At 37.6% G+C, this 27,253-nt stretch overlaps 2 protein-coding genes and 1 long non-coding RNA gene across 6 annotated transcripts; 1 reads left to right on the top strand and 2 right to left on the bottom strand.

The window, feature by feature from the left end:
• Positions 1–359: 359 nt before the first annotated feature.
• On the bottom strand, positions 360–2,412 carry emp3b (epithelial membrane protein 3b). Of its 3 annotated transcripts, none has more exons than XM_027143188.2 (5): positions 2,261–2,412; positions 1,513–1,601; positions 1,234–1,336; positions 1,017–1,157; positions 360–716 (listed from the first exon to the last, which is right to left on the bottom strand). In XM_027143188.2, exons 2-5 carry the CDS (start codon positions 1,588–1,590, stop codon positions 541–543), a joined length of 498 nt encoding a protein of 165 aa, XP_026998989.1. In that variant the 5' UTR covers positions 1,591–1,601; positions 2,261–2,412; the 3' UTR covers positions 360–540. The 3 variants fall into 3 exon arrangements, with proteins under 3 accessions (XP_026998989.1, XP_026998988.1, XP_026998987.1); XM_027143187.2 differs by having other exon boundaries at positions 2,257–2,409; XM_027143186.2 differs by having other exon boundaries at positions 2,225–2,393.
• Positions 2,413–10,026: 7,614 nt separating this feature from the next.
• On the top strand, positions 10,027–18,833 carry trpc4apb (transient receptor potential cation channel, subfamily C, member 4 associated protein b). Its single transcript, XM_027170668.2, has 19 exons — positions 10,027–10,199; positions 10,960–11,088; positions 11,203–11,319; positions 11,446–11,503; positions 12,281–12,336; positions 12,434–12,562; positions 12,641–12,842; positions 13,138–13,326; positions 14,218–14,360; positions 14,448–14,576; positions 15,640–15,698; positions 15,874–15,975; positions 16,070–16,153; positions 16,257–16,347; positions 16,462–16,602; positions 17,030–17,141; positions 17,222–17,334; positions 17,485–17,691; positions 18,127–18,833. Exons 1-19 carry the CDS (start codon positions 10,077–10,079, stop codon positions 18,262–18,264), a joined length of 2,322 nt encoding a protein of 773 aa, XP_027026469.2. The 5' UTR covers positions 10,027–10,076; the 3' UTR covers positions 18,265–18,833.
• A 1,521-nt stretch (positions 18,834–20,354) lies between these two features.
• On the bottom strand, positions 20,355–25,860 carry LOC113658300. Of its 2 annotated transcripts, none has more exons than XR_007139201.1 (6): positions 25,616–25,860; positions 25,188–25,534; positions 24,471–24,578; positions 23,989–24,137; positions 23,450–23,604; positions 20,355–22,533 (listed from the first exon to the last, which is right to left on the bottom strand). It is a non-coding gene; the product is annotated as an uncharacterized LOC113658300 (long non-coding RNA). The 2 variants fall into 2 exon arrangements; XR_003444352.2 differs by having other exon boundaries at positions 20,356–22,533; positions 25,188–25,448; positions 25,616–25,851.
• Positions 25,861–27,253: the final 1,393 nt, after the last annotated feature.

Raw genomic sequence — 27,253 nt, 5'->3', positions numbered from 1 at the left:
ATTTGATTCCACCAGTGTGTTTGAAGGTTCTGGAAAGGGACCTCATGATGCTGATGGTCTACTGGGGCTGATAAAATGGTATGTTGCTGCACATTGAATCAGCTAAAGGGGTTTGATATGGCTGGTTTCAAGGCCTCGGAGTAGTGTATTGCATCAGTCCAGCGTTGAGATAACAGCAGGGTCAACAATGGAGAGATAATTACTGAGAGTGCATTTAACTGACAGTTTATTTATCATCATTATTTCTCAGGTCACAAAGAAAAGTAGTAAAAATTATAATCCACTATACTCAGTTATTTCTAAGCTATATACATGCACAATGAAATAATAGAAATAAATGAAATAATTTCTGCCTCAAAGAGGTTTTGATCAGGGTTTATTCATAAAAATACTGCAAGATATTGCGGTACAATACATTATCTTACGAATGAAGAACAAATATTAAGTTTGATTTTGTTAAAATATAAAATTGATACAATATAAATATAGGTTTTCCTGTGGCTGTTTTATATTTAACTTGAACAGGAGTGAAAAATGACACTACTCCCTTTTGCGCAAATAAATGTACATGATTCCACTCCACATTAGCAAAGGCACACACAACCATGCCAAAATAAAGCAGTAACCAAAGTGTCCAGAGCTCAACTTTCTGTGGTTCTGAAGGAATTCTTTGTTGTGTAATGTGTAGATGAGTATTGCAGTCAAGGTTGTGAGACCTGCAAGAGAAAGAAATGATTACACAGACGAGATTTCATTAAGGAGACCACATTGGCTTTAATTATGTAGCTTGCACTTATTTGGTAAAAATGTTCTCGGTTCCTATTAGTAGGGTCCAAACATTTGTAACCACAATGAAAATTTGGATTTTTTTTTCATACAAAACCGAAAATAAACATAGTTTAGAAATGATTTAAAACAAATTGAATACCCATTTACATGTACTAGATAGATAACTATATTTCTACAATTCACGCTCAGCTATAAGCAATACAACTTCTAAATGTCACCAATTTTACCTGCAAATGCTTGACAGACTCCTGTAAGGTAGAAGAGGCCTCCTTTTGACATGATAAAAAGCTGAGCAAGGAAAATGAGAAATGAGATGGAGCAGAAGACTGCAGATATGACCATCAGGACTTGGACAGCTTGAAGCCACTCTGAAAGATAAAGTTCATCGCTAACTGTGCTTTCAGACAGTAGAATAGCTAAAGAATAAAAAAGATTAGTTTATACCTGTCTCTTCTAATGAAGCACAAAGCCACGTATCTGTTTCATTGTCTAGCCTGCAGTTGTACCAGATGTCTGACTTCTCTGTGCTGTTCCACACCCACCATGACTGAGTCAAGCAGGAGAAACATACAAAACTGTAACCAGGGACTGAGAATCATAATATCTGAGTAATCTCTATAATCATTTCTGGTGTACATATGAGACAAACAAAACTGGATTATATCTACAGGCAATTTTTTAAATAAACATATATCTGTGAATAGAAGCTTTATGATTTTTAACCTTGTCCATGGTGGCAATAAACAGAATTGCCATTGTGAAGAGATGTAGCAGGGTGATAAAAATAAGCAGGATGGCCATGGTCCCTCAGTCTGTAAATAAATGTAATATCCTATTTAACAAAAAAACCTGCTCCTGGAACATAGGATATAGTTCTTTAAATCTTTTCAAACCATTCTCACAACATCTGCTTACTACTAATAAAATACTGAATTCTTCTGTTCTCAAAACCAGGGCAAGTAATAAATACATTTGTATGGAAGAGTAAACTGTAAGGCACTTCTAAGTGTTTCCCAGTCTCTGGACCGTCTAGATTGTGTTGATTCGCATTTTAATTAGAGGCAGAGAAAACAGTTAATCACAGTCATGTTCTACTTCACAGTAGATAATGTGGTAACATGGAGGCTTTTTTTTTTTGTTGTTGCTGGCTCTTTTTTCAAGTTTAAGTAAATCAACTTCTGTTCCAACACTTTGAAAAAGTGTTTCTCTTAAAAGTATTACTTTTTACATTTTTAAAAGTTTACTGATTATAAAAAAATATAAAATATGTAATAAAGTTTTATTAAATAATATAAATTTAAATTTATTTAGTATTTAATAAATAATATAAAACTGTTCATAAGACTTACAGTCTAATTGTAGAGCTTGATTTAAATAACTTAAACCTAAACAATTTAATATAATATACCAATTATGAAAAGAAGTGCTGGCTCACCTGCAATGATTACAATCAACAAGACCGCTCACCTACTTGGAGGGGGATGTCCACTGAGTCCACGTTTTCTTTTCCACTACTGTCCTTCTTTCAGTCTGCACTTTATATTTGCTCTGAACTTGGTTGTTTGCCGTTTCCTATTTGACAGGAACAACACTCCCTTTACTTCCCTGCACTCCCTCACGTCTACAAAAATAGTCCAGGCTTTTAAGCAGGCCCACCCAGCTAAACGAAGAGACACGAGAGCATCCACACGTCGTTTTGGCCCACCAGGGTTCCTCTGCTGAGCTGAAGGGCGTCATCATGGTCAAATTGAGCAGGGAAGAGGAAACACCTTTATTAGGAAAATTACAGGAATAACTGTTTTTATTTGTTCTAAATTGCACCAGATCTGAATCTGAAAATTTGTTGTTGTTGTTGACTGGTGCAAAGATGTGACGATGATTCAGCAATACTGTTCTTCTGATCGTGTGTAATTTTTGATAAACTGCAAGCCTTTCTACTTACCACGTGAGTTCGCTTCATTCATACTGGTCAGTGTTTACATTCCATCGCGTGGTCGCAGATCAGATACCCGGACACATTTGTTATTATCCTTGGTGACTTTAATAAAACTTTCACATGCTTTGACTGTATTGACTGGGATGTATTCAAGTCTACCACCAACATTCTAAATGAGTACACAGATACAGTAACATCATATATAAGTTCTTGTGTGGATAGCTGTGTACCATCATGCACCAGAGTGAGTTGCAATGAGGACAAACCCTGGTTTACAGACAGACTCTGCATACAGAACTAGGTTTAAAGAGCTGAAGTACAGGTTTTGCAAGGCTGGGAGAGAATCTAAACAGCTGTACTCTGAAAAACTATTAGAGCAGTTTTCAGCCAATGACTCTGCCAGGAAAGGGCTCAGACAAATTACTTACGGTAAACCCAACGCCCCCTCTCTGCTAACTACTTGTGTCTAGCCAACAGCTTGAATGAGTTCTACTGCCACTTTAAAAGTCAATGTGACAGTCTTGTCATCACTACCCCAGCAACACCAGCTTTCAACACCAACTGCTGCCCATGAGCCTAACCACCCCCACCCTAGCAGGAGTTAAGGCCTCCTCACATACGTATACCTCAATGGCAGCCCCCCAACCCCCCAAGCCTAAGCATGGCTTTCTTCACCACAGAGAGAGACGTTAACAAAATATTTAAGAGACATAAAACACGCAAAACCACTGGACCAGAATCTTGCCATCAATCTTAAAGCACTGTGCTGATTAGTTGTCTCCAGTGTTCCCAGACACCTTTAACACATATGCCATGTGCCAGCCGGCTTCAAGATGTCCACCATCAACTCTGTCCCCAAAAAACCTAGGACCCATGGGACCTAATAAGTACAGACCTATTGCTCTGACATCTATGGTAATGAAGTACTTTGAGCATATAAAATGGCTATAAATACTGGCTCTCCCCAAGGTTGTGTTCTTTCTTGTCTGTTTTTCTCCCATTATACCAACAGCTGCACCTCCAATCTGCAGTCTGTCAAACTTTTGAAGTTTGCAGATGACACCACCCTCATTGGGCTCATCTCTGAGGGGCAGTGTTGTATAAAGTACTAGAAAGCAATACTTGAGTAAAAGTGCAAGTATCTTACTAGAAAAAGACTTTGGTAGAAGTGAAAGTCACCTTTTAGAGTATTACTCAAGTAAAAGTCTTAAAGTATCTGATATATTCTGTACTTACATATCAAAAGTAATTTTCTGATATTTAATGTACTTACGTATTTGAAGTAAAAGTAAAAAGTAAAATTTCAGTGATTTTCGGTAGGCATAAGACCAGGGGCGGTTCTAGGGTTTCATCTTTAGGGGTTTTAGCCCTCAGTGAGAATTTAAAACAAGACGAGTTTTATATTATATGACTACATAGTAAGCCAAAAGTTATGGTATTATTAAATGGCAAAAGTGGACATCAAAATTTTATGCATGATGTAATGATGCCAGTCTTGAATCAAATCAGTTCATGTATGTGTGCATTCTCTACAAAAAGTGTGTCCAATGAATGCAGTCACTAATAAACAAATATTTACAAGTCAAAGACCAAATCAATAAATGTTATTTTTATTTAGTATTGAATGGATTGTTTGCATTAATATTTTGTTTGTGCTATCAACTCTGGTAATAAGAATAGTGAAATTTCACTGCTTTTGATTGCCGTATTTGTGGCTTTCAGCCGAATAAACGCCTCCAGCTCTGACTGCGCGTGCACGCTGCACGTGCCTGTGCTTCTCCGTAGCGCGCGCGGACGTGCATGATGCAATCTAGGAGCAGTGATTCGCCAAACCTCCCTTATTGCAGTCGCACACATTTCTTCTGATTTTATTTTGTAGTAACAAGAAACGAAGATGCTTAGTGGAAATATAATGGAATAAAAGTATACATTTTATCTAGGAAATGTAGTGGAATAAAAGTGGAAGTTGACATACATTTAAATAGCGAAGTAAAGTAGATATATACGTGTAATATCTACTTAAGTACAGTAACGAAGTATTTGTACTCCGTTACATTACAACACTGCTGAGGGGGATGAGTCTGCTTACAAGGAGGATGATTAACCACCTAGTGACCTGGTGTAGCAGGAACAACCTTAGCTCAACGCTAAGAAAACAGTGGAGATGGTGGTAGATTTTAAGAAGAACCCAGGCCTCCTTCCCCTGTCATTCTGTGTGAGCTACCTGGGAGCTACCTTGGAACCCTAAGCACCCAGGACTTCAAATGGGAGTCGAACATAAACTCTCTAGTTAAAAAAAAGCTCAGCAGAGGATGTACTTTATGCAGCAGGTAAAGAAGTTCAACCTACCAAAGACAATGATGCTGCACTTCTACATCTCCATTATTGAGTCTATACTCACCTCCTCCTTCACCATTTTTTATGCTGGTGCCACTGCCAAAGAAAAAAGCAGAATGCAGAGTGTCATTCACTCTGCTGAGAAGGTGCTCAGCTGCAATCTACCACATTTTCAGGATCTGTACACTTCCAGGACCCTAAAGCGGGCAGTTAAGATTTTAGCTGACCCCTCTCATCTTGGACACAAGATCTTTGAGGCACTCCGCTCGGTTCTGTTTTTTGCCACCTTGGCCATTAAAGGTAGGGGTCTCCGGTTTTTGAGAAATGCTTCAGAAAACTGAGTCGGGCCAGAAAATAAGCAAAAAACAAAACAAACGTGTAGCCAATGAGGAGAAAGGGGCGGGTCTTGTTCGGAGAGAGTGTTCAGTGTGAGACATTAGCAGAAAGTGGTTTTAACATGGAGGATAAAAACAAAGAAAGAAAGCGAAGAAAGGCTTACGATAAGGCAAGAAGTAGGACCTGTGTTAATATAGGATCAGCTTTCCAGCACTGGAGAGAACTGAAGGAGCAATAAGTTGGACACATATTCACAGATTTGTGTTTCCCGAGTCAATAACTCCTTAGCTAAATGCTGTTACTACACAAATAACACCTCTTTTCTATCTTTGTAATGTAGAGAGGCAGCTACAACCACGTTTTGTGTAGTAACAGCGTTTAGCTCAGGAGTTATTGACTCGGGAAACTCCAATCTGTGAATATGTGGCCAACTTTACTTAATACACCGAGGTTGCTTTTTTCCTTCTCGATAGGTGAGTAACGTTGGTTTTGCTTTATTTCACAGAACTAATATATGCCGTCCTTTGCATGATTATGCTTGTGTGTCATTTTTGCTTGTTTGTTTATCTGCAATCGTATTGTTCTTCCCTTCAGCTATGATAAAGACACATTACTTTCCATTAGTTGCCTGGGTTACGTATGTGTGGGCGGAGCTATAAATACAGGGGTGGGACCCATTTGGGTTAGGGGCGTGTTTGTTTTGGTGATTTCAAATGTCGACATTGGCTTTCAAAAATCGAGACCCTACCTTTAACAAACAGCCCCACCCACTGTTCATATGCATTACATAAACTCTCAGTGCTCTGAATGTTATAATCCACCTTCGTACCTCAAATTGTGAGAATTTGCACTGATCCAAATTTGTACATCCTGCACTAATGTACAGTTAATTTTGTTTAGTTGTAATGTGTGGAAATTTTTTAATGGAACATTTTTATTTGTGCATCCTGCATTAGTGTACAATTAGTGTTGCTATTTTTATTTCCCTCTAATTTATGCTTATTTTTATAACCTTTGTTTCTAATATTTATCTGCTTCTTTATTATTACAATGCAAAAACACACCAAGACAAATTCCTGTATATGTAAACCCTACAATATCTGCCAATAAACCTCTTTTTTTTTTTTGCTGTTTAGCATTGCTGCTCTGCCTGATACATGCTAACAAGCAGCACTCACAAGACCACCATATCAGTGTCACTGTTGTGAATGTGAAATGGTCCACCACCCAAAACATTTCAGGTCCTAGAGAGTTCCTAGACAACTGAAGGGTGGAGTAGAGAGGATGCCAAATTGTGCATAGCGACAGACAGGATGCAGTCAGTAATCTTTTACTTTCAAAGTGGTAAACAATTGGTAGGTGTATCTGATAAAAGATTAAAGAATCAGAAACATCTATTTTAGGTGAACATTATGAGCCAGCTTGTACTTATGAAGAGTCACTTTTCAGAGGCAGAAAAAAAGAAAAGTCATGTTTTGACTAAATATTCACAAATATTCTGTATTCAGGATTATCCTAGCCATTAATTAGATATAGTGCAAACAAACATGTTCCAAACTGATTAATTTAATAGTTACACTTTATGAGGAACACATTTGTACACACACACACACACACACACACACACACACACACACACACACACACACACACACACACACACACACACACACACTCACACATACTTTTTCACATATAAGAATAGAAATTAAATAAAAGAATAAAGAAAATGTGTGACTGCTGTGCCTTTGATCATGAGATGTATGTTGGTATCAGATTCTCAGACTGGTTTGAGAATTTCAAAAACTGCTGATCTCCTGGGAATTTCCTCCACAACAGTCTCAGTGAGCAACAGGTCTGTGGATGGAAATGTTTATTGATAAGAGAGGTGAGAGGGAAAGATTTGCTTGAGCTGCCAGGAAGGAAATAGAAACTGATACAATCACTCTCAATCACTATATACAAGTGTGGGAAGGGAAAACATTGAACTTCACGGTAACTGGGTTACAACAACAGGAGACCACATCATGTTCCCCTTACATCAGCCGAAGCCAAGAATCTGAGGCTATCATGATTTATCATGACCACATTTAAAGTCACAGAGATCATATTTTACTCATTCAGAGGGTGATGTGAATATTAAATGAAACTATTGATCTGTATCTGGATGATTTGATGCATTGCACTGCTGCCATATGATTGGCTGATTAGATCACTTCAGGAATGTACAGGTGTTCCTATTAAAGTGGACGGTGAGTGTATAGTGTAGAATACTATGAAGTAAAATATAAGAATGGATCTATAGGAATCTTCAGTGGTTGTAAAGCACAAACAATAAAAGGAGTTGTTGCATAAAAAGGGGTGGATGAGAACGGAGGAAATATAATTAAGTGAAAATATAGAGTGCAAGATATATAGATAATAGAGGTGTCAAAATCTTTAAAAACTTGTAAAAAGCTAAAAAAAATATATAAAATTGGAAGTATTCAGCCAAGAATACATACATGTGATGAAAGAAAAACAATGCACTCTAGTATTTAATTTCATGTTTTCATGTAGAAAGTAACTTATTACTAAAACTGAACATGCTTTTAAGAATTGAAAATGAAATAATCAAAAATAAAATATACAATTTTACTCTATTTTATTACTCTAACCTAAGGGTCCAGAAAGAATATCACCTCAATCTGCTTTCTAGTATGGACATCCTAAGAGGCCCTGCATTATTATATTTATTCTGTCTTGTTTTGATGTGATAATGACTAAATTTTCTTATGATCTCTGCATGTACCCCTTGTAATATGTATTGGATTATTAAACAGTTACACCTTTACTCTCATAAATACTGTCAAATGTTTTGTGTTAACTATTAAATTAATTGTAATTCTTTTTAAATCAATTTAAATATATACATATTTATTTAAAATATTGTTTTATTTAAATTAATAAAATAATAAAAATTAATAAAATAAATTAATTTGATTAGTGTTATTTAATAGTCAAATGAATTGTATTAATTTAAATTAATGTTATTCATTTAAATAAAATTTTATTAATTATATTAATTAATAAAATAATTTTCTTACCCGAATTAATTTGTATAAAAATTATCATTTTGTATTAATTTATTATTCTGTGACGGAGCTTGCAGATCCTGGTTTTATTCATTCAGCGCTATTACCGCTAAGTATCTAAAAGCCGTGCCCCTACAATGTACAGCAATGTATGCTTAGTCTTTGTGGTGTTGAGGGTCAGGTTGTTGATGGCACACCACGCTGTCAGACTTCGGATCTCTTCCCTGTAGGCCGATTCTTCGTTGTTTCTGATCTGGCCAACCACAGTGTGTCATCTACATATTTGATGAAGATGTTAGAGATATGCAGAGGAGCACAGCCGTGGTGAACTGGGAAGTAGTGGGCTCAGAACACAGCCCTGTGGGATGCCAGTGTTAGAATGAGGGTTGAGGTCTGTTGGTGAGAAAGTCTAGAATCTATTTGCAAGTGAAGGTGCACATACCCAAGTCACTGAGCTTAGTGATCAGTACAGTGGGAAGGACTGTACTGAACGCAGAGCTAAAGTTAATGAACAGCATTCTGATGTAGGTGTTTTTATCCAGGTGGGTGAGGGCTGAATGAAGAGCCATGGAAACTGCATCCTCTGTCAACCTGTTCGGGCGATAGGCAAACTGGTGTGGGTTCAGTGTAGGTGATAGTGAGGTGATTCAGAACCAATTTCTCAAAGCACTTCATAACAATAGGGGTGAGTGACTGGGCAAAAGTCATTCAGGCATTCGGCAGCTGAGTGCTTAGGCACTGGTATGATGGTTGTAGTCTTCAGGCATGTAGGAGCTGTGGCTTGGGACAGTGACAGGTTGAAAATATCAGTGAAAACCTGTGCAAGTTGTTCAGCGCATGCTCTAAGAACATGTCCAGACCAACTGCCTAGAGTGCATCCATTCTGCTAAACGCTGAATAGACGTCTGTTGTTGAGAAGGAAAGTGAACTGTGAGCAGGAGAAGAGTCAGCGGTTGAGGTTAAATATCCTATACCTTGATCGAAACCAAGTGATTGGGATTGTCTGGTAGGAAGGCACTGCTGGTTGGTTGAGATTGAGGTGTCAGTTTGTAGTCTGTGATGGTCTGGATGCTGTTCCACATGCATCTGGGGTCAGAGTTGTGGAAGTGCTCTTCTATGTGGATTTTGTAGGTATGTTTGGCTCCGGAAGCCTCTTTTCAGGTTGGCCCTGGCTCTGTTGTAGTCCGCTGCGTTGCCAGATTAAAAGCAACATCTCTTGCATTTCACGTGTTTGACGGTGGTGACATTGTCGATGCACGTGTTGATATGGTCCCAAACAGATGATCTGTAAATGTCCATGTCTGTGGGAGTGCAAGAACAAAAGTACCAAAGTAAATTTACTTAAATGTTTTTCGACGCCTGTGGATTAGTTAGTGCAAAGGTCTAGTAATTTGGCGTTTTCACATTTGTTTTGGAAGAGGAAGGAGCACTTTATGATGAAATGATGAAAAGAGCCAGGATTAATGTCTTCATACGCTATTTGGAATAAGGGCGCGGTTCATTCACGCTCCTGGTCGGTAGGGGTCAGTAATGTATCTGTTTGTGTCATCCGGCAAAGACGTTATTGGAGAAAAAGAAAACATCGCGACGTCAAAGGAAAAACAATGGCGGCTAACGGGCAGCAGTCGTCTCGAACTCAAACAAGACGGAGAAATCGGAGCAAAAACATATTGCACAAGATCAAATATGGACAGATAACAGGCTTGGGGATGAACCATGGCACACAGGTAGGAAGACCATGATTTATATCTGTTGTTGTTGCAATCAAGCGCCTGTTCCGCAGATTTCGGACTAGCAGGCCGCAGGAGCCCCGAACCCGAAGTTACTGCTTAGCTAACAGCTATTTAAAACGCCTTAACAAACCTATTTACATTTACCTCACAATATTGACTTTTAGTTGGAGTTTAAACACATAACAAAGCATCGTGTGTGTGTGTGCTAGATAACGGTAGCGTGTGGGATTATAACACAGTCGTCTGGTTGCAATCCAGCTTTAGCTAGCTGCTTAGCTGTTTTGCTAACAGTCCTGACATCTCCAGTGTTTCTCAGCTTGGCTATTTTAATCTTAGTAGATTATAATAACAATAAGTAACACGTATTGCATACGAAACCTAGCAGGTCCGAGGTTTGTAAATAATCGCTTTTAGCTATCTTATTAATAACTGCATAACTTGTTAAAAGCGTTAAAGTCTAAAAAAAAAAAAGAGTTAACATAGCAAGCTAACGCCCTTAAGATTAGTTCCGGGTGGCACGAGTTAGTAACTTAGTTACTAATAGTTACTAGTCGTATCCAATAGTTACTAGTTTCCTTGTAAGCGTTTATGTCTTGTTTATGCATCTCCGTAAAAATAATGAGGTCATCTGGCCTTTAACGAAGCGTAAATTTCGTGCATCTGCATTTTCTAAGTGATTTCCTTTTGTAGTTTGTAGCAGTGACTTTACTTGTGCATCAGTTGCATGATTGAGTGTTAATCATCGTGTCATTAGATCCCAGCGGGTCTTCTTGAGGAGAGAGATAAGAAAGCTCGATGGCAGGGAATCCCACTACTGCTGAGGAAACTTCACAACAGCAGCCACATAAACAGCGATCTTTCCAAGAGCCACAATGTGGTTAAGGTATTTATAACAAATCCCTGTAAAAAAAAACAACAGATCAGCATAAATATTTGTGTATGTTTTTTGTATTTTAAATGTTTGTTTGCAAGCCAATACTGTTTTGTGGTGACGTAGGAGCTGTCGTCACTGCTGTCCATGGAGGCGATGTCCTTTGTGACAGAAGACAGAAAGACACCGCAGGAGTCTGTGTCACCGAACACCTACACCTTCGACCTTTTCGGAGGAGTCGACGTGAGTGATGCTGTACACGAACATTTTGACCTGTGTTGTATGCATTGTCTCTGCACGTTGTCACATCATCTCATCTCTTCATGGTGTGTGACAATGCTAATCTATTTTCAATTCAATTTATTTCAGTTGTTTGTAGAGATTTTGATGAGGCCCACTCTCTCAATACAGGGGAATGTTCCCATTAGTAAGTACCTGTAATTTAACATCATTCAAAATCATTCATCATTCACGCAAATCTGCATGTTGTAGTTTTATGCGTTGAGACTGGCTTCCAAGGTGTTTTAAAAAAAAAAGTCAAACTGGGCTTATAAATGAAATATTTTTAATAAATACACTCTTGTGGGCAGGAGAGGGCTGTAAAGCTTGTAGCATACAGAAATATTCATTACCATTAGAGCGCATTGGGTCACTGTATTACATGTAAAATGTCATAATCTTCATTTAGTTGGCAGCAATATTACATCTATTTAACATCTTAACATTTGCTAATAAGTTAAGATACCAGAAAAAATGCAGCCAGAGTTTGTCATAGTAGCAAACTAACACAATGAAAACAATGTACATTTCCTTTTAGATAGTTAATAATAATAATAATAATAATAATAATAATAATAATAATAATAATACCTTACATCAGGGTTTTTCCCCTTGTAGTACAAAGGGTGAATTTAAATGTAGCAACACATGCACAAAGACATTGTTCTGGTAAACTTGGTAAAGCATGCTGACTGTCATGTTCATATATCATTGTAGTAAGTGATAGAAAACCCCACTGGGAAATATTTAAAAAAAAAATGCTGGCCTAAACACAGTTTCTGTAACTACTTCATGTGTATAGCCCAGAAACTATATTTAGTGTTTATAAAACAATTAATTTGCTGAACAGAATTGTTTTATTGAATGTTTAGAATAAAATGAAGAAACTTGTGCAGCCTTGACTCTTTTTTTTCTGTGTTTGCAGTGGGTGATGATCTCATTAAGGACTGTTTAAGTGTTCTTTACAATTGCTGTATATGTGTAGGTATTTTTGCTATTCTTTCATTTGGATATGAAGGTAATCTAACATTTCTGATCACACTTGGGAATGCAGACATTTCTTTTTCATCTCTTGCAGACAGAGGGTGTTACCAAAAGTCTTGCTGCAAGGGACGACTTTGTCATGTTTCTTTTCACTCTAATGTCAAATAAAAAGACTTTCCTGCAGACTGCCACACTTATAGAAGATATAATGGGAGTCAGGAAGGTAAATTAACATACTTGTTTAAGTTAAGGAACTTACCAAAATGTAACACATAAGAACTCTAAATCTTTATTTTCTTAGGAGGTGATCCGACTGGAGGATATTCCCAACTTGGCCGGTCTGGTGCAGAGCTTCAACCAACAGCAGCTGGCTAACTTCTGCCGTATCCTGTCTGTCACCATTTCGGAGCCAGATGCAGGCATGGATGATAAACACACCCTTTTGGCCCGCAATGCTCAGCAGAAGATAACCGCATCTCCCTCACGTGCAGAGAGCAACCAAGGTCAGGGCCACATGCTAAACTAAAAAAAAAAAAGCATATTTTTTAAAATTATCTTATTTACATTGTGTATCAGTAAACACTTTTGAAACAGTCATGCGTTTGAATGAATTATGAAGCTTCAGGAATACATGTTAAAATGCTTTCCTCACATAAAGTAGGATGAAATATTGGCCCTGCAGGACTACGGATCCACATACAACACAATAAACACACAGGACCACATCAAATGTAAAGATCCATGAGATTCTAAAAATGAATAAAACTAGAGTTTCTTGGCTGTCTGCTGTCCCTGCAGTTGCACTACTAAATATCCCGGGCTTCATCGAGCGACTCTGTAAGCTGGCTACACGGAAAGTGTCAGAAGCTTCAGGCACGGCTGCACTACTGCAGGAGCTGGAGGACTGGCACAGCTGGCTGGACAACGCTCTGGTGTTGGATGCTCTCATGCAGATGGCCATCGAGGAGGCTGAGCAGAGCAGCACAGGTGAGAGAAGGATTAATGCAGCTTTTCCATCTACAAATTTGGGTGTGGTGCAGGGGCTGGGAAATGTAGCATCACCAGGAAAAGTGTTCTAAACAAGACAGTGTTGATTGCTAGATACCAAACGAACACCTTCAGTAACTTCTACATCTGGGGGGGAAAGGGTGTGTGTGTGTGTGTGTGTGTGTGTGTGTGTGTGTGTGTGTGTGTGTGTGTGTGTGTGTGTGTGTGTGTGTGTGTGTGTGCGCATAAACAAGTAGGGATTATAAAAAGGAACTTGCCAAAAGCAGGACTGGAAAAAGCCATAAAATCGTACACTACAATATTTTGGACTTTGTACTTGGACACCAACCAGCCGCTCAGTTAAGCAGCAACATGAATTCAGAACAGCGTTCACTGAAAACAAACGCTGAGTTTCAGTTGCTATGCTCTGTCTGGTTGCATAGTCATGTTAACAACGCTAGATACAAATCCTATTGCCACCATTCATTTCTCAAGTCAGTGGAAACTTGTGATCCAACAATGAGAACTGGGTATGGAACCAGAACTCGAATCATTTTGTTGAAAAATATATAAAGATATTTGCAGACATTTAGTATTATTCACATCATTATGCTTGGTGAAACTGACCAATTAGTTTGTAAGAAAATATAACGATTGGTTAGAAACAGAACTATCCACTGGACAAGTTGAGCTTTTGTGGGCTGGAAATGAGCGTACATGGTTCAGGTGTCAATGCCAGTATTACACCAGTACTAGACATGCATATTACAAAGTTAATTTATCTGCAATGTGCATCTACGTTGACTGTGACAGTATAAATCTGTCATCAGTAGGTGGAGAGAAAATGTCTCTTTAAATCTCTAACTCTAACCTCATTACTCTCTTTTCCAGAGTCATCTGACGAAGGCTCGCTTTCATCAAGTCCTCTTAGGCACACGTTGCCTCAGTCTATGAAGATCGTGCATGAGATCATGTACAAAGTGGAGGTTCTCTACGTTCTGTGCGTACTGCTCATGGGACGACAGAGAAATCAGGTAAAATGTTTAGTCGAGCTTCAAATATTAGTGGAAACCTTGTGATGTTTCAGCTGTAGCTGGAGTAACAGTAGCTCTCTCACACAGGTTCATAGGATGCTAGCAGAGTTCCGGCTGATTCCTGGCCTGAACAATTTGTTTGACAAGCTGATCTGGAGGAGACATCCATCTAGTCACGTCTTACACAGACAGAACCAGAATTGTGACTGCAGTCCAGTAAGACTCGTGTCCTTGAGCTTGCACTTATTACAAAAAGAACCACATTGACACTTGTTTTGTTTCATGTGTCCTGTAAACGGATCTTGATAAAGTATTTTGATGAAACCGTTTGAGATTTGGTCCATGTGTAATCTATTGGAAAGAGGGGTTGATTTAGCTTGCATATGAGATTACAGTGGATGGTGTCACTTAAAAAACATGAAGACGGCTCTGGACTGCAGTCGATACGAAGCATTTTGATGCAATGGTTTAGGACTATGTGCTGTGTTAGCTTTACAGCTGCAGCTACCACAAACCGTATTGCACTCAAGTCTCCATTTTTTGAACAGTTATTAACTTCGTCAAAATAGACTTCATGTTAAAACGGCATTGAATTTCTTGGGTACGGCATTTTGACCAACTACACAATGTTAAATTGCATTTCATGCCTACTCAAAAGATTTGATTAATAAGATCCGATCTACATATTCATTAAATTCAATTTAATTATCGTTAGCATAAAGAAAATACAGAAAATATTACCACTGTAAAAACCCAGTACTAAAGGAAATTAAAACTACTGACTTGTAGTGCAAGATGGGTCACACCGCAATACTGGAAATAAGGCAGTACAAGCTGCAGAAAAAGAGAGAAATTCTAAATATTTTAAACTGTAATTGTGAAAGTAAGGCGAGGTTACTGTAGTGTTACTGTATATGAAGGTGCATGTTCTGGTCTTGATAAACCTTATCTGGTCTTGATTTACGTTTCCTGTTACTGAGATGTATGAAAGAAAAGAAAAAAACCTTTGACACTTTTTCATTGTAACTTGCACAATGTTATAAACTCATGGTATCTTACGTATGTAACCTAGTGAACCAGCATTAATGTATCCAATGATAGAGATTTAAGCACTTATGTACATCGCTCTGGATACAGGCGTCTGCCAAATGCTGTAAATGTAATGTATGCAATTGGCCAGGTGAAAACATGTTCATAGCGCACTTAGGATTTACTTAGAATTCACTAAAATGTAAAATACGTGGAGGCTTACACAGGCCACATTTTCTTCTCTATTCAGGAAATCTCCTTTAAGATCCAGTTCCTTAGACTGCTCCAGAGCTTCAGTGACCATCATGAGTGAGTACTCTCTGAATGTTCATCATTTCCTTTCCAACTATCTGTCCTATGCTTTGTGTCGTGAATTTTGATTTGTATTTGTATAAGGTACCAGTTATAAAATAGATCTAAAATTCTAAAATCTAAATTATATTTTAAAATAATGCATTAACATGTTTTTTTTATTTGGTCTCAGGAACAAGTATCTTCTCCTGAATGGGCAGGAGCTGAATGAGCTCAGCGCCATCTCTCTGAAAGCTAATATTCCTGAAGTGGAGGCTTTGGTCAATACAGACAGGTACTGAGGAAATAAATTCTTATTGTTTGCCTGTTCTGTCCTTTTGTCTGCTTTGCAACAACAATCTCCTGTTGTCTGAACACACTTACTACAGGAATCTAGCGTGTGATGGGAAGAAGGGCCTGCTCACACGACTGATTTCAGTCATGAAGAAAGAGCCAGTCGATTCATCATTCCGGTGAGTGCAACAATCAAATCGAATCTAACGTTTCACCAATAAAATGACCCGATTCTTAGATTATCTGTGCATTAAAATCTGTCACTCCTATTCTACTCTGTAGGTTCTGGCAGGCTAGAGCAGTAGAGAGTTTTCTAAGAGGAGCCACATCATATGCAGACCAGATGTTTCTGCTGAAAAGGGGGTTGTTGGAGGTGAGCGATCCTGACATTCTATATACGTTGTCCTTTAAACTTGCACATTCATATCCATGTATGTCACGAAATCTGTTGTTGCCTATATTTAAACCCCCCTCTGTGTCTTTGCAGCACATCCTATTCTGCATCATTGACAGTGGCTGTAAATCACGTGATGTCCTTCAGAGCTATTTCGATCTGCTTGGTGAACTCATGAAGTTCAACATTGATGCCTTCAAAAGATTTAACAAATATGTGAACACAGAAGAAAAGGTTAGTGTGGCCTCCAGAGTAAAGTGCTTAATGTTAGTAGCCAATTTCAACACGAATTCAGTTTGTTCTGTTTTCAGCTGCTTCTCTTTGGGGGATATTGAAAATATCTGCATTTGAGGAAAATATCTGTAAAATGACTGTAGGCCTGATAACATGGCTAAAGATGCATAGATTTTTTAACAATTTTTTTATATATATTTTATCTAACTACCTGTGGTGGGTTTATAGGTGACATTGTTGGTTCCTAGTTATATCAGTATATTTTGGATTTTGCTGACAAGCTTACGGAAAAACTTGTAATCCAGTTATGACACAACATATTTTGTTATTAAGGGAATATTGGTACTTTTTGCTGAAGGATAATAATAATAAAAAAAAAATCAGTTAAATGCTCTCAACACAATTGTTGCATGCACTTTTATTTCAGTTTGAGACGTTTCTGAACCAGATCAACAGCTCACTCGTGGACTCCAACATGCTGGTACGCTGCATTGTTCTGTCCCTGGACCGCTTCGAAGGGCAGACAGAGGACATGAAAGGTGATAATGAGAAAATGAGTAGAGCTGATTGAATTTGCATTGCATGATGCAGCTTTACACATACTGTGTTCCTCTCTCAGTGATCGAGGTGCTGTCCGAGTGCCGCCTGTTGTCCTACATGGCTCAAGTGGAGAATAGACTCTCTTTCCTCTTTAGGCTGATCAACATCATTAATGTGCAGACTCTAACTCAGGCAAGACTGTATTTTTATTTTGTTTGATTACTTTTCAGTAAAATCTGGTACCGAGGGTTTGTACTGTTCTAGAAAATTCTGCCAGTGTGCATTACAGCTCCTGTGGTGACCAATCTTATTAACACTTGTGTCTTGTTTTTCCAATTGTAGGAGAATGTGAGCTGCCTGAACACGAGTTTGGTAGTGCTGATGCTGGCACGGTGGCGGGGCAAGCTGCCGTTCTACTTAAGAGCTCTTAAGGAGAAGGAGTATGTTGAGAAATACCCCGGCTGCTTGCTCAACAACTTCCACCACCTGCTGCGCTTCTGGCAACATCACTACCTCAACAAAGACAAGGACAGCACCTGTCTGGAGAATGTAAGCAGTCCATAATTTCACACTGATGAAGATTAAGCTACTGCTACTCCCACACTCTGATACTGGCATGAGGAGAAAAACATTTTGTTGGCCAATTGATGTTTTTTGGCTTCTAAAAAGGAACAAGTGGCTATTGCCAGCTCAGGGTATTCCGGTCGAGATCCAAGCCAGATCCTATTTCTCCACTTTCTCCACAGATCCACTTTCTATACATGCTAATGTCATAAATATACAAATGTCAATTGTTGTGAACAGATGATAATGCATCTGAGACGTCATGATAAACTAAGCTCTTAATGCCACTGATAATTTCTTTTCCCATGCCTTTTTACTAAAGACTGAAAAGTAGTCATGCATAGAGGGATTTATTTTTTTTTTTTTTGGCTAATCTGTTACTGTGTACACATTTCTTACTTACTGTATCTATCCCTTTAGAGTTCCTGTATTCCTTTCACATACTGGAAGGAGACCGTGACGGTGTTGCTGAGTTCAGATCGGAGCTCCCTCTGTGCCATAGCCACTTACATAGACGAGGCCTACAGGGACCTGGATAGAGACTTTCTGGAGATGTGAAAATGGTGACTTTGTGGCTGTGGCAGCAAAAGAAGGTTGTCAATGAGCTGCTGTTGTGAACATCTACAGAGCAACATGCAGCGCTCATTAAACAGGACTGCTATATAGGGTGTATGCATGTATGGATGAGAGAGAGAATGAAAGAGAGAAGAGTGTGCTTGGGTAAGAGTGGATCATATGTTTTACCAGTGTGTTTGACTGTACTGCTTCTAATGAACCAGTGATTCTAAATTGTGTGTGGCAATAGCCGCTGGATGTTGTTGTCCAGGCCTACAGAGACACACACATTTCAGCTGTAGTCTAAGGGCTCTCTCCTCTTTTTAAATATTACGGGAATGTTGTAACCTGAATAAAAAAACAAACCATGGAAATGCCCATGAAGAGCCTATTTCATCAGCAAAAACCGATAAACTTCAGGGCCAATGCAATTTATTGTTGGTGGTTTGCTTAGTTTCAATACTGCCTCTATATTTATGGATAATGTTTAGCTCATTCTTGAACTCAAATTCTAACTTTTCAGCCCAGTGACAGAACAGTAATTAAAAATAAAGATGTAACATGTTTTATCATAACTGTCTCATGATTACATAAACATTATTGTTCCCAAATGCAGTGAGTGATTGTGTGTCTATGTGGGGTTACATTTAATAGATAAAACATGAAATATTTTTGTTTCTTTATTGTTTACACAAAAAAAGCTAAAACAGTGTACTTGAATAGCGAGTTACTACTTATATATATTTCTTGTTTATTCTGTTTGAATTTTATTGCATGACAAATAAGTATAATTAAACTAGTGAGGTCATTTAAGGTGTGGTTTTCATATCATGTTGCCTAACCATCCGCATTTGTCCGAATCCACGACTCAAAAGCAGTAAACAGAACAAATCCCAGAAAACATTTTAAAAATAAGCCACTAATAGGCCATGAAGACAAATGCATGTGTTGTAAGAGGTAAACAGAAGTTGTTCAGAATATCAGAATGAGGTAAAATTGGGATCTTAGTATGGCTTGAGCATTTTCAGAAGCTGCAGTAAACACAATTAAATTTTTTTCATGCAAAATATTCTCTAGGGTTTACACAGTATGGTATAAAAATCTAGCCACAGATTAGCACTAGTCTCAGATAACGGGATGGTTGTATAATTTGCGTAACTACTCTTTGCCATCCTGGTGAATAAAAGAGCAACTCCGTGAACCTTGAGGTGCAACCTTCAACCTTGAGGCAGATGGGTTATAAAAGAAATCAACCACATCGGTTCTACTGTTAGGTAAGAACAGGAATGTTCTCTTTAATGCTCTTTTACTCAACATTATTGTAGTGTAATTGTTGAGAAAGGAAAGCTGGGCACACTTTTTTCTGTCTCGGAAGAAAAATAGAGATATAGAGTGACACAAAATGTGAAATGAGTGCATTTTATTAGGCTATGTAGCCGTGAATAAAGTTGCTACTTGAGTGTAGGGGCACAAGCTACAGGTTGCCTTTCAAAACTGATTAAAACAAATCTGCAGCATCTTCTATGGAAGCCTATAAGCCACATTTAAATTCTGTCAAGGAATACATTCAGATGATGATGATACCAATGATGACTAAGTTTCAGTCTCTACGGAACTGCTTTATTCCCTGATCTGGTGCAGTGATGTATTTTATGGCTGATGACTAATAATATTTCTGTGAACACAAAACACAAGTTGCCTTAAACCCACTGCAGCCATGGTTTGGCTTAAGATTGTTATTATAATTAGGCAATAGACAATTAGAGGTTGTCTATCAGGAATCTGTCAACATCCAGAGCTTAGATATGGTGTTCTGGGAGAACTTGGATACGTGCATAACTAATTGCATGCCTTATTCTCAGTACTGTATAACATAACTGAGGCAGAGACTTAAAAATGTGTCGTTCATGTTGAGGGGATGTGTGACAGTGAGATGTGAGTGTGTTCCAGGTAACACATGAATCTCACACCATTACATAAGCTTATGGCACGAATGTTATTCTGATTAATGGTCAAGCGGTTCCTTGCTGTAGTGGACAGGACATAAAAGAAATATACAATCTTATTAACATTCTTTAATTTTCAAAACATTGCATATTACATATATACATCACACCAATAATTCTCTTTAATTTTGCTTTATTTAAAACTTTGTCATTTTTGTACTCAGGCAGCCATCGAAACATCTGCGAGTTTTGAATAACATCATGTTACTATATGAAATCTCTAGGATAGAGCAAAGTGAAAACCAAAAATTTAATCAGGAGCATGCTTCATCACTGTGTGAAGTCACCTACTCTAAATATAGGCAATCATGGCTGAACAATGTGCCTGTTTCGTGAAAAGGCACAGTTGTTTTGCAAGATACTCGTCCATATCTGCTCTGTGCTGCACTGTGGTAAATCTTTCTGAAATAGTCCAGGATGGTCTTGTACTTTCATTCCACCAGGTTTTGCACATTTTGGCCAATTTGTTCAATATCTATTTGGACCTTTTCCAGATCAAGAACCAGCTGTTATGGTGATCTGTTACTGCCACATCATACAGATGACTATATACCCATCGAGCTCCATTGCCTTTATTTTTTTCATGCTACTTGGCCTTTATGTAACTTGCATACGTATAGATAATATATAAAGAGGATACATATCTATGTTGATTTTGGATTGAACCAACCCTCCATTGTAGTTAATATAGTCGTTTTCACATTACAGCTCAATTCTCAATTTGTTTTCCTCTTAAAATAAAATAAAAATCTCAATTAGGCCTTTCTACACAATCTTCATCCACTTCAAACAAAAGGCTCATCCAGTGTGCCTGGATGTCGCTCTTAATCCAGAGATTTTTACATTTGCTCTAATGGACTGTCTTGCCTACTTAACCAATCCACATCCCGAGGTCTCTGCTTTCTTTAGGAAAAAGGACAAGTTTTTTATTGTCATTTCAACCATGTATACCTGACACAGTACATACTGAAATAAAACAATGTTCCTCCAAGACTATGGTGCTACAAAGTAGTTGTCCTAGCCACAGAAAGTGCATAGTGGGCAAACTAGTGCAAACAGTGCATAAAAATAAAGGATCAATCCAAGTCCTATAAATGTATTAGTATGCAGTACGTTTACATTTACAGAATTTGGCAGTAAGTATTCTTCCTTTTCATTTGAGTACAAGTTTAGGAGTGAGAGCCTCCTTTTTGATAGTGGAACTCAATCCCTCCTCCCCATTGTTCTAAATTAGCTCAGCGAGGCCAGCACCAAATAGGGTCAGACTAGCACACGCCATTGTGTCTTGTGTTCTATATCAGTAAGCCCATGGTGACACTAGACATGCCTGGAAAGTAAATCAATTCCGCATTGCTGGCATGGCATGACAATCAGAGACACTCAGTCAGAGGTTGGAGAGAGGTTGTTGATTATCTGCAACCCAACTCAATGGTGAAACAAGAGGACTTAATCCTCAATCACCTGAGCTGGTATCTCAGCAATGTGTATGCTATTGACAGCAACTATTCCTAACAAAGCAGTGAGGGTTATTTATAATGTGGGGATGGGGGTCATACTGGGAAAGAATACTCAACAACTGGCACGGGGTTCCTTTGAGCCACCACATGACCCACCACCACACCTGCTTTTGCCAATGCTATTTGGGGTAGAAGGGGTTTAACAGGCTTCTTGCAAAGGGGCCACACACAATCATGGACGCGTTTGTGGACACATGTTGGACACACGCCACATCACAGGCTAAACATACCTCACACATTCCTCTCATACCTCCTTAAAATTGCAGCCATACAAAAACACATTCAACTCTTAAGCACTTTGATAAAAAAAAAAGGTACCAGTTAATAATTTTGACTTAAGTATGCAAAAAATACTTGAAGGCTTATTATTTTCCTTAATCATCATAAGCAGAATTACTACAGCATGCCGGTAATCTTTGTTATCTGCTTATCGCTCATATCTTCTGTGTGATCAAGCAGATGAGGAGGAACAGAGTCATGAACTCAGGGTGAAGAAATTATAGAAGGGAGAAAGAACAGATTAAGATGTTTTAACCATTGTGTTGGCTAACCTGTATTGCATGTGGTTAGTATACAGCAAACTTAGAAGTTTCTCTACAGTCTCATTGTCTCATTGTCCCACTGTCCGATTTGTCCTTTGGAATAGTAGATGCAGGGTGCAAGTTTCAGTAGGTCTGCATTTCACAAATGCTGCAGCATACAAAGTTAGACCGAGTGCTCATCTGGTTGGCCATTAGGTTAGGATTCTCCTGTGAAAATATGCCAAAAGTTCATCATTAGGAAATATACAAAGCAATACCTTTAAGACCACAAGAGGCAATTCCACTCCACTTGCTCTGCTTAACCAAAACTCTTTAACTCTTAACTCTTACCTTGTATAATGTTGGTGCTGCAGGTGAGAGTGGAGCCAGCACAGACTTAAAGTGATGTTCATGGGTGAAGTTACCTAAACATCACTGCAAGTCTTAACTGCCTCGCTCTCCAACATCTTTTATAGGAATTATGGGTCCATGAAAGAGTTCTCAATTGTTTACGGACCAATCCTCATATAATACAACCATTCAATATTTTCTAATGTTTTCAAATTTGCTGCTCTCTAATTGTCATTTTGCATCTGATTTTATCAACAAATCAACTCTGTCTTTCCAATTTCTGCATTCAACCTCAACTTTCTGTGCTGTAAATAACTGCTTAATCAGAGTGAAGTGCATTTCTTCTTTTCTTGCCTCAGTCTCTTAAAACAAGAATATATATTGATTTTATGAATTTATATTGAATAATCATAGAATTTATTGTGAAATTATAAAAACTGCTTGTCATTAAATTGAAAGATAATGCTTGGAAGATATTCACAATTTACTTCATTTGGATGTCTAATTCTTAGCATATTTCTATATATATATATATATATATATATATATATATATATAAATATTCAATATTATATATACTGTATATATAATAACTGATTTCTAAAAACTGGTCCAAATTGCTTAGGTATTGGTAAATTCTAGCATTAGGGTTTTGCTGATTTGTAGCTTATGCATTTTCTCTTATTACACATACGCAGATGACCGCCATCAACGCAATAAAAATACATCACTGGGGATCACAATTATTTAGCAGTTATCATGACTTAATCTTACTTATACAGGATGAGCTCACCTAGTCAATGAGGTCAATGTAGGTCTAAGCCAACGTCAATAAAGTCCATTCAGTGCCACCTGTTATATTCCTTTTGCTCCAAGATGAACATGTGCTGGTTAAAAAAACCCTGCTTAAGTTTGTCAGTTGTGAAACTGATGTACAACTGCTCAAAACTGTAAAGAGAAAGAGAAACAGGCTAAGAACAGCACACATCATGCACATATAATGTATTTCTTTTATTTGGACCTACAGAATGTCTTGGGCACTCATTATAATATATATATATATATATATATATATATAAATATATATATATATATATATATATATATAGAGAGAGAGAGAGGATAGGATACATCAGAGGTGATATAAATACCAAAAAGCAGCCAACTGGCTGCAAAAGAAAAAGACAAAAAGAAAAAAGTTGTGTGTGTGTGTGTGTGTGTGTGTGTGTGTGTGTGTGTGTGTGTGTGTGTGTGTGTGTGTGTGTGTGTGTGTGTGTGTGTGTGTGTGTGTGTGTGTGTGTGAAATTAAAAAGAAAGTGGCTGTTGGCTTACATTCTAGCAAGTCATGGTGTGCATTGTCAGCAATGAAGCAGATATAATTTCAAGCATCTGAGCTTCTGAAAATCTGAGATGTCAGCAGTAGTGTAGACTGGTAGCCATTTGTTATGGTTCCCTGTCACACCGAACAGCCATGAGGAGGTCTGTAAGAAGGGTGCATGGAGGTGAGGGAAGAAAAACAAATAAAACCACAGCAATTAGACAAATCACTAGTAGGTATTTGCATATACTCTGATGTGCAAAAACTGTGATTAACAGTAAAACAATCATTTAATTTGTTTCTGAAACCAATGTAAATCTCATACGCTCCAAGTGGACATAGAAGTTTATATGCAAATATATATAGTTATTATTATTATTATTATTATTATTATTATTATTATTATTATTATTATTATTATTATTATTATTATTATAAATGAGCATTTCCTGAATTTTGCATTTATGGGGTATACATTCATCAGATTTATGCTTACTCTGTGAATTTCTTATCAATATAATTCTTCCATCTTCTTTACATCTGATTTGTTTTCATCTCCACATTGTGGCTTCCAACTGATCAGGGATCCAGACCTGCATCTTTTCTGCACAAAACACACAGAGAAATGTCAGTAACTAAGAAACCCCTGAGAAAGATTTCCTTTATTCTTGGCTATTTTATTTCATCTTTAAATTAAATATATATGATATATGATACCAAGCATTTTCTCATAAATATTTTGCTATATAGCTACTGTGCATGTATATGAATCTGCAAATCTACATATCAGATGTGCAAGGGGTTAAAAAAAAATCAGCTCCAACTTGAAATAGCATAAAAAAGCCATGCCAAACAACATTAACGTAGGTTTGTTGTATTTTTGTATGTATAGAATTTATGTAAATTATTACAATTTTAATATACATTTTATTGTATAACTATGCGTTTTTCATATTTGCAATTTAAGAGATTTTTTGTGTTAAACTCAATATAAAAAAGCTGCAGTTCTGTGCATCCTATTGTAGTTTCTTTTACCTGTAACTGTTAGTGGAATAGTTCATTTTACAGCTTGGTCATTTTAAAAGAAATTGGTTAGGGTTAGCTGACACTGACACAAGGTTTCAGTATTAGTACAATTATTGTATTTAAAATAGGAAAAATGCCCCAGTCTTTTATTCTATTTCATTTGTATCTGTGTATTAAAAATGCAAACCTGGCATTGAATTCCACAAGGTATTTCTGCAAGTCATTCATCACTAAGCAATGCTGTTTTTCAGTACAATTTTTTTTGTTATGTGCTTCCAAACGAGATGCACTGCTTGAGACGCAGATTGATGAGACAGTACCGTCCAATCCCTGCGCGTGCGCGTGCACAGGCCCAGGTTGCTTGTGCGCGCTCTCGAAGAACTCAATCAGCTCCATAAAGCTGGACGCAAGTAAACACTCCGGGACGCGAAACTGGTCCTTAAAACACCTGCACACATTTCACAGCACACATATCCAGGTCAGAGAGCATGTATAACACTTCGGAAAGTATGTCCCCTCTCTCTCATGAACAGCCTAAAAGTGAAAGACATGAAACGTTTGAATCTCTAAACATATTCCCGTCAGAGATATTAGAAAATGCACGTGGGTACTGACCTGTGGAAGGCTCACGGTGGCTCGGCTTGCCCCAGGCGCGCGCTCTGACCCTCTTTTATTGTCTCCCTCAAGGTCAGAGTTGGGCAGAAAGGGGAGAAACGCGCGCGCGCTCTGAGCAACCAGCTCCGCGCTCATTGGCTGTGCGCGCGCACAAAAGGCCAGCGGCATTTCTATCTGCACGCAGACTATTTTTAAAAGCCGACTGATGTTCGCCGGTGCTGAACATTTCTACACCGATCTCTACATTGCAATCAAGGTTAAAGCAAAACCCTGACCAAACACGCTAACAGGAAAGCAGCCACCAATTAGCGTGATGTCCTTTGCACAACGTGAACAATTCGTTTTGCACGACAGAAGCAATTTGTTCCCTTATTATCGATATTTGAATGAAAGCTGCCTTCACTGCCTTCACTGCCTTTACTGCCTTTACTGCCTTTACTGTTCATGCATATATCTGAACTGAGAAAATCGAAATACTTTTATAGAATAAAATAGCTTATTATTGCATTCAGATCTATAAAATAACACCAAAACTTTTGTAATACAGAACTAATGCAATGCAGTGTAATGCAACGTAGAAGCTCAAATAGACTCATTATATTTTAGAGCACTATGTGTACAGTCTTATCTATAATAACCCTTACATCTTCAGTATTCACAAAGACCTTTACCTAGACCTGCAACTTTCACAGGAGGATAAACTACTAGGAAGGTTTTCCTCAGCATCTTTAACCACACAGAATATTTTATGACAAATACAATACTTCATACTGTGTATGAAATTGAATAGGAGAAATAATTAACTGTATATTTAACAGAGAAAACTGAAATAATATTAAATGTTAAAACTAGGTTAAGTTTAAGCACTATAAATGATTACATTTTTACATCTGTTTTTCTTCTGCAGCTTAGTTGGTAAGCTGCAATAATTATAGCATTCATAAAACATAAAATTTCTGAATTATTATATTTCTTGTGCCACAAAGTCCTGATGCACAAAAAATGTTGAGCATGAGCATAAGCAATTGTTTCTTTAGTTTTGCAAAATATATGACTATTTTCCTTTCCAATCTTATTTATTTATTTCTTATTATTATAAAAAAAATGCATTAGATTTGTATTGAGTAAAATAGCCTAATCTAAAAGGGTCTAAATATTTCACTCAGTGCATGTTTTAATATATACTGCCTGTTTAATATTTTATAATATAAGATTTTAGCAGTTGAACAGTATTTTCATTTTTAAGCAGTATCATGCATAATGTGTTATATTCTAATTCATAAAATCATAATGCTTTATTACTTGCTAATTAGAAAGCACAAAATAGTATCATATATATGGTCATGTTTATTCAGATGATTGACAAATCTGACTGATCATCTTTATCATATAATGAAAACAATGGTAGTGGTCTCTTCTAGGATGACAATGCTCCCATCCAGAGTGCGTAAGTAATGTAATCGTGTTTACATGCAGATCTCAACCAGAGATTTTGTGTTGATGTGTTAAACAGAGAATATCTTATGGAAGAATAGTGTTCACTCCTTAATACAATACATAATTAATAATGAATTATGTGTTTATTAAGATTTATTACAATTATTAACATTTAGAAGATATTCTGGCAGCTCATGTTGG

This window comes from Tachysurus fulvidraco, chromosome 23, assembly GCF_022655615.1.
Source record: "Tachysurus fulvidraco isolate hzauxx_2018 chromosome 23, HZAU_PFXX_2.0, whole genome shotgun sequence".
In the NCBI taxonomy this organism is placed as follows: Eukaryota; Metazoa; Chordata; class Actinopteri; order Siluriformes; family Bagridae; genus Tachysurus; species Tachysurus fulvidraco.
This window is presented reverse-complemented; position numbering and strand designations above follow the sequence as displayed.